At 28.1% G+C, this 7,918-nt stretch overlaps 1 protein-coding gene across 1 annotated transcript; it reads left to right on the top strand.

Annotated features, from left to right (window-relative positions):
• Positions 1-2,830: 2,830 nt before the first annotated feature.
• On the top strand, positions 2,831-3,839 carry LOC105138331 (uncharacterized). The gene is given in 3 exon segments (XM_011044381.1): positions 2,831-3,314; positions 3,474-3,539; positions 3,541-3,839. Coding segments are annotated over 3 exon segments (372 nt in total). The 5' UTR covers positions 2,831-3,143; the 3' UTR covers positions 3,676-3,839.
• Positions 3,840-7,918: the final 4,079 nt, after the last annotated feature.

Genomic DNA, 7,918 nt, shown 5'->3' with positions numbered 1-7,918 from the left:
TTTCTATTTTTTAATGTTTTGATGAAAACTAAGTGTTTTAATACTGGATTTGTATCTTTACAGTATAAAAATACAAACTAATATTGATCAAAATGTAGTAAAATAATTGTGAAAAATCACAAATTTCTAAAAAGATTTTTGAAGAATTTTTTTTCCAGGCTGAGCCCAACTCAACCCATATGACTGGGTTGGACCCCACTAATCCAGCCTGGTCATTGACTCAAGCTAATAACCCAACCTCAGTCATCCATGCATGCGTAATATTTTAGGCGTGCATGAACAGTGCAAAGACAATTAAATTATCTTCGCACTGTTCATCATCCTTGTTACAGATGGCAAGGACAAAACGCTACAACATGGAGATATAAATTTCTGGTATTGGCTTTCTTATGTTTTCCTTTTGTTTTTCTTACATACTAACATGTATCATTTCTATTGTAGGGATTGAGAAGAGAAGTGCATATACCTGGTTATGTAGAGGTGAAAATGATGGTGGTGCCGACCTCCTCTGCTATATATGTCCTCTACTTCATTTCAATTTTGTTTATGTTTCTCCTTCCTTTTCTCTTTCTTATGCTTTCTTACTATTTCTCTATTTTCTCGGTTTTTTTCTTATGTTGTCTCCCTTCTATTTTTTTTTTCCTTTAGTGTTTCCTCCATCATTTCATCATCTTTCTCTGGCTTTTATAAGCCAAAGAATGCCTTGTAATGATAATGTTTAGCTTGATAACAGCATGTAGAGGAATAGTTGTCGTGAAACATTATCTTTAACTAAAGTAATCTATTGATTTTATTGTTGAAATGGTTCCACTGTTTGCTGAAATAGCCTTGAAGAAAGGTGATGAATAGTGCTATGAAACAACATTGTCTTCCTATCAAAATAGATATTTCTGATTTGGTTCTTAGTTGTTTTTACAATTTTGTAATCAAAGTCCCTACATAAATTGTAATTGGATCCTTTGATTTTAACACCTTTTCTACTTTGGTCCTTGGTTTTGGACTATTTCAATCAAATCCCTAATTGACCAACGAACTTTAATAATCATGCAATCGAGCTCCTGATTTAATCAAATAAACTCTTCAAAATTTTAATTGAACCCCATAACTTTAATTTCTTCCAATAAAAGCCTAAATTGACTTAAAAATTAATTTTTTCTTACAATCAAACTCTCTATAAATTTAATTAAACCTTAAATAGAATTTAATTAAGTTTATAAACATCTGATTTTGAATATTTTTTTTCAAAATTGAATTTTCTTCGTTAACAATGCTCTCATTAGTGAACGATATATTGTCAAATTTCAACCTTTTATATTTTTGAACATTCTCAACCAATTTTGATCATTTTTCAACATTCCAACATCCTTTTCTCGCTCATATTATTTTTTGAATTTCTTTTGAATATTTTTTGATATATTTTTTTATTTTCTCATTTTTTTTGTGTGGGAACCCAAAAATAAGTAAGAACACTTTATATAAAATAATTTAATGATTTCAAATCTAAATATCACTTACATAACTATTACATAAGCCTTTCAATAAATATAAGTGATATTTTCATATAAGTTTTTTTATGTGAATTAGTTTAATGTACATGTAAATATTGAAAGATGTTTGTATGTTAGATCCGGGTTGGCTTAGGTTTTTTTTATGTTTTATTTTTTATTTTTTTTAAATTTCATCATTTAATATTGACTTGATTGATAAATGTAATTTATAATTTTATTTAATTTGCTTTTTATAGATTATCTTGATCTTATGATTAAGGTTGTGAGTTTAACATGTTAACTTTAGTTGATTCAATTTATTTTTTGGGTTATTTTATTTTATTTTATCATTTAATATTAAGTTGGTAGAGAATTGAATTTTATAATTTATTTTAATTTTATTTTTACAAATCTATCATGGCCTGAGTCATAGATTTGACAAGGTAACTCAGTTTATCCAATATGTTGTTATATATATGTGTGTGTGTGTGTGCCTAACTCAGTTTATCCAATATGTTGTTATATGTGTGTGTGTGATCTTCAATTTTTTTCTAAGTTAAACTATATTTTTTATTGTTATTCTAGTTATGTTTAGATATGCTAAATTGACTAGATCATTTCAAGTTAATTCTTATATAATTTTTTTTAGCAAAAAATTGTTAGTAACAATGATTTTTTTTACATTAAAAAAATTATTCTAACCTATAACATAGCGCAAACCAATAATCTAGTCTATTGCTAAAACTTCAATGCTTACTAATAAATTATTAGTTGATAAATATTCACTAATAGATTATTCATTTCGTAAAAAATACCGACAAGAATTTTATAGGTAAAATGTTCTTTCTAAATTTTTATTTTTAAAAAATAACATTATTTGTTTTTCAGATTTTATTAGTAATCAAAATTAGAAGAATTAAAATTCTATCAATATTATATGGATAATAAAATGAAACAAGCAAAAGAATAAGAAATTGAAAAAAAATTGAATTATAAGAATTGAAATAACATACTTTTATTTTTTAGTATTGTTATTAATGAAATTTATTTTTCTTAAATTAAATTAAATGAAAAAAAATATTATTTATACAAATCCATTTACCAATACAAATATGCAAAACTATATACAAATAATAACAAAGAAAAAAAACCATATAAGAAAAAGAAAAAGAAAAAAAAAAGAGAAAAGAGAAAAAAAGATAAGAAAAGAAAGGAATCCAAGAAAACAATAATAATAAAATAAAAGAGCAGAAAAGAATAAAAAGTAAGAAAGAGAATTTTTTTTTTTTAAAAAGGAAATACCTAGAAATTCTTTACTAGAAAGCTCAGGAAGCTCTAGCAAGGCACCGTTTGTTTGCGGTTGCACCTCATTAACAAACGGTGTCAATCTTTGTTTGTGCGCAAGCCAAACACACCCTAGGTTTGGCACCTATAGCAAGTATTTTCTTCTGCTCTCACAAGAGCTGCTGCACTCTGCCCTCTTCGCCGAACCTCTCTCTCTCTATCACAATTCCGACCATCATATACCACCATCAGATCCGAAAAGCGGCTGCAGCGGCCTATATCCGACAAAACATCACGGCATCGCGCCTCCAGCAGCGATATTCACTCGCCGTTGCACACCTCCATTGATTGTTTGAAACAGAGTACAGAATAATGGGTCGAAAAATTGGTGGATTATTTTTTAACCCAAAGAAACGTAGAATTGCCGCGAAACCTTGCATGCAGGAGATGATATCATTTTTGAGTTGCTTGTCACAAAACCAGATGAATGATGAAAGATGTCTTCACAGCAAGGAACTTTTGAAAACTTGTTTGGATGACGAGGTAAGTGAAGATGCGATATTTGTATATTATTATTGTATAATAGGCTTATAGTTAATTTTTCTGCAGAATGTTTTCTATGCTTTTTTTGAGAAATCATTTTCTTCTTTATAGTTTGGTGTTTCTATTTTCAAAAGATTGAATTTAACCACCGCTGTGCAGACTGCGAAAAGCAAAAAGAAAGGGGGGAGCATGAATTACCACTTACAGAGGCTTAACAAGAAAATGAAGTAAGTTTTTAGATTGACATATCAAACTTGAGATTCTTCCCTTGAGACGATTAGCATTTGAAGAAAATCGTTTCGGTATTGAACAAGACAATTGTTTTATGTATTATGCTTTGTGGCTGGGGGTTTTTCAATAAAGTTTCTATCAATAGGGAAGCAGAGAATCAAGATGGCATTTACTGTGCAATGTAAAACTTTTGATGTATTGCTTGCCCACAGAAATCAGAGTTAGAAATGTTTTCTGATACTTCAATTTGAACCCTTGATGATATAGTTATGGTAACGTGAATCTTTGTCAGTCGTTACAGATGATCACCATGCATTAGTAGGATTTACTGTTAATGTAGCAATAACATAAAAAATGGCGATCTAAATAGCAGTTTTCACACTTGGTATGCTGAGATCTTAAATGATTTCACACTTGTTAACCTGAATTTACCTTATTTTGTCACTTCCAGATTCTTCCCATAGTTTTCTTAAGGGCATTGCAGCATCACTTCAATTGAATTTTAGATGTCGTAGTTGTTACCTTTTCAGCTTGCGCAATGTACTAACTTTCCTTTGTATGCTCTTAGACACGAATTTCCATTTCTTAGTTTTTCTCTGAGAACCTAAGCTACTTGCTGCATCAACATTCACAGAATTAGAACTCTTGATTTTAGAGAGTATGATTGAGAAAATTGTAGATGCCAAGTTTTGGGTTGGTCTATATCCAAACTGGTGAGTATATTATTTACTGTGTTGTGCTGCTTTGGAAGATAAAAGCTGGAAAGTCGAATCACAATAGTCAGCTGTAATTCTAGGAAAGTTGGTTAAAACACACCATCAGGTTTCAATTGGAGCTTTAAAATATAACACACACAGGCTCCTTGCAATTGTAACCAGGATTGTATTCCCATCAGCTGCCAGAGTTCCTAGAAAATTGTTTTTGGCTGTTTGCTGAAATGATTCTCATAGAACTGGTGGATACAGCTCAGCTGTTTATCCAAATTTTTACTTTGAGAATGCTTTTCTTGAGATAGTAGTGCTTTAGTTAGAGGCAGATAATATCAGGATGCCAATTAATATTGATGCTACAGAGACATCATACTTATCCTCATCTTTAGTCTTTTGGCACTAACATCATTCTGCCGATTTAAACCAGCATCCTTCCCGTATACCATGTCATTTTCACCCTAAATGTTTCATTAGAGTCAGGCTCATGTGCAATTCACATACCAAAGGTTTAAGTTTGAATGGAAAATTTGGACGGGGGCCTTTTGGTTTACAACTAGAGATTGGGCGACTTACAATGACTCCTTCCATTATTACAGGACAGATTGAACTATTAATAAAAGATCAATATTTTATGATGGAGAATGAAGCCTCTTTGATTAATGCTATCAAATCCAACAGGTAGGCCTACAAAAGAGATCGATTAAGGGCTTATGTGTGTCCATTTTTAGTATATATCTCGAGGAAAGAATTTCAAATCCAAAACCATGTGAATCGATCAGCTCTTGGCCACAATATATTCTTAAGAGTTTAGAGTTTAAGTTTTATATAAAAAATAAACAAACGATAGTTGAATTGATTGAATAGGAAGAATCTTGATCGACCAGTAGAGTTAAAGGTGCAGTGTAGTCGACCAAGTGATCCGGAGTTATGAGATAATTAGAAGGTTTAATTTTATTAAAAGCAGGGGTCCTAAACAAAGTAGCTAATCAGAGCAACAAATTAGCTTAGTATTCAATTGGAAGTTAGCAGAGGTAAAAAGGACTAGCTTAGGATTCCCATTGAAGTTAGTAAAAGAGAAGGTTGGTTTGTATTAGGATTTAACATGCTTTCTATTCGATAATATCAAATCTCTGTTTGAAAGTACAGTAGACATGATTTCTTCTTCTTCTCTTTTTCCTATTGTATGTCTCTTCTGTTTATGGTTAGTAACCAAATATTACTTGTAAGATTAGAGTTATGTTTATAAACAATTTCTTTAATTCCTTTAATCTATCTTGCTAGTACTAGTATTGTTGTTTGTATATTTATTTGCTTTATTTACAAGTTTTCTTTAATAATTCCCTGCAATTCCCTTTTATTTCTTTCATTTTTTAAAACTCTTGTATTTTTTTCAAGGTTTGCAAAAAAAAAAATAAAAGTATTTATTTAAAATTAATTTATTTTTATGTTTTGTATTATTTTCATGGGGATGATATTAAAAATAAATTTTAAAAATAAAAAAATATTATTTTAATATATTTTTAAATAAAAAGATATTTTTAAACACAAAAAACTATGTTTGCCCGGCCACATAATCTCGATTAATCACCATCAAATCCAAAACCCAGCAGCAAATCACAGCCTCGCAAGCTCTCTTAGTTTGTCCGGAATGGTGAAAACACTTCCCTTGTCTTTGGATGCTTGAAGTGATGTAGGAACTGGTCAGTGAAATCAATGGACTCGGAATAGGAGGGAGAGAGAGGTTAAAGCGAGGTCCAGGGAGGGAAAAATCTTTTCCTCTCGCCCCACTTTCTCGCCCCTCACTTTCTCGCATCTTCTTGAACAAGTCTTTTTACCTTACCTCTTCTGTTCAAACATATTGGAAATGACACGAGTATTTCTCCTAGTGATGGGAAAATTACAGGGGGTCGCATCAAACCTACTCATTCTTCACTTGTCCACCCTAAATTAAGTAACATTTCACATCATCGATTGACGTTCTAATGGAAAATAAATTCGCAAGATATTTTAATTATATCATAAAAATAAACTGAAGTAATTTATTATTATTTTAATTTTTTTAAGTTTATTAAAAAAATTAAGAACTAAATTTAACAAATAAAAAAATTGAAAATAAAATCTAATTTTATAAAATATTTTAAATAAAATAAATTATAATTTAAAAAATAAAAACTAAATTTAATAAATAGAAAAAAATTTAATTTCATAAATTGTTTTAAATAATATAACTAGTAATCAAAAGAATAGTGATAAAATTTGATATATAAAAAAATAAATTAAAAATAAAAAACAATAAAAAAATTTATGATTAAATTTCATTTCATCAATAAATAAAAAAACATATTTAATCTTTTTTTTACTTAAAAGTATTTTTTATCTAAAATAAAAGTAAAATATTTTTTAAAAAATCAAATTAAATTTTTATTTAATTGTTAAATGTTTTCTTTCAATGAAAATTTTTAATAGTAAATAAATATATAAAAATTTTAAAAATAATTTTTTAAAAATCTCATGAAACAAACAATAACTAAAAGATGTGAATCTAATGCAATAGAGACAAAAGTAGTTGTCATTGCAGGACCTGCAAGAAGGCAAAGATTTGCTTGATTGCTTTATCTTTTTTTCATGTTGTGGACACATGCCTACGCTATGCTGCCGGCAGAATGTGGAAGATTGATCGACGCATTTTCAATTTAGGCGAGGTCTGTTTCTCGAAAAATATAGTTTCTGTCAACTATTTTTAAATATTTACGTGTTTGTTTGTTATTAAAAAAATTGATTATTAAAAAATATTTTTTGATTAATAAAAAATACTTTTCAGTTAATAGAAAAATTAATTATTAGAAAAATTAATGAAAAACACTTTTTGTCTAACAAAAAATATTTTTCAGTTAAAAAAAAATTTAGTTTGATTTTCAGGAAAATATTTTTCTTTTTAACTGTGTTTGTTTTTCTGAAAAGTGGTATCCGGAAAAACACTTTCCAAACTTTCTTGTATTTGTTTTTCAGAAAGTGGTTTTTGAAAAATCACTTTCCAAACTTTCTTGTGTTTGTTTACTGTTAGGAAAATTGATAAACAGAAAACATTTTCCAGTCAAAGGAAAATTTGACTTGATTTTCAGGAAAGAGTTTTCCTGAAAAATTTGGAAGGAAAACACTTTTCGGAAGTTGTGAAAAATTTAGAAATGTCATTATTTGCTGATTATATCAAATTTGATCCTCAAACTTTTGATTGCTATATATATTTTATTTTGAATATTTATTTTTCAATTTCATTTCTTAAAATTTAATTTTTATATTAACTTTGGTCCGTATTTTTATAATTGTTATTTGCTTTTCTCCTATTATTTTTTTATTGAAAATTTTTTTTCTATCAAATTTGGTACTCATTCTTTTGATTGTTATTTATCTTATTTGAAATACTTTATGAAATGTTAATTATTATTATTTTAATTTCTTCATCTTTTTTTTTTAAATTTGATCTTTATTATTTTGATTATTATTTATTTTATTTGAGATAATTTATGAATTTTTTTTTTCAATTTCATTATTATTCAACTTTTTAATTTGTAAGATTTATTCCTTATTATTTTAATAAACTTGAGAAAAATAAAATATTAATAAATTATTTTCCAGTTCATTTTCCATAACATAACCAAACAC

Source organism: Populus euphratica, unplaced genomic scaffold (genome assembly GCF_000495115.2).
Source record: "Populus euphratica unplaced genomic scaffold, PopEup_1.0 scaffold88.1, whole genome shotgun sequence".
NCBI lineage: Eukaryota > Viridiplantae > Streptophyta > Magnoliopsida > Malpighiales > Salicaceae > Populus > Populus euphratica.
The sequence above is the reverse complement of the archived record's forward strand: the minus strand, read 5'-3'. Positions and strand labels throughout refer to the sequence as shown.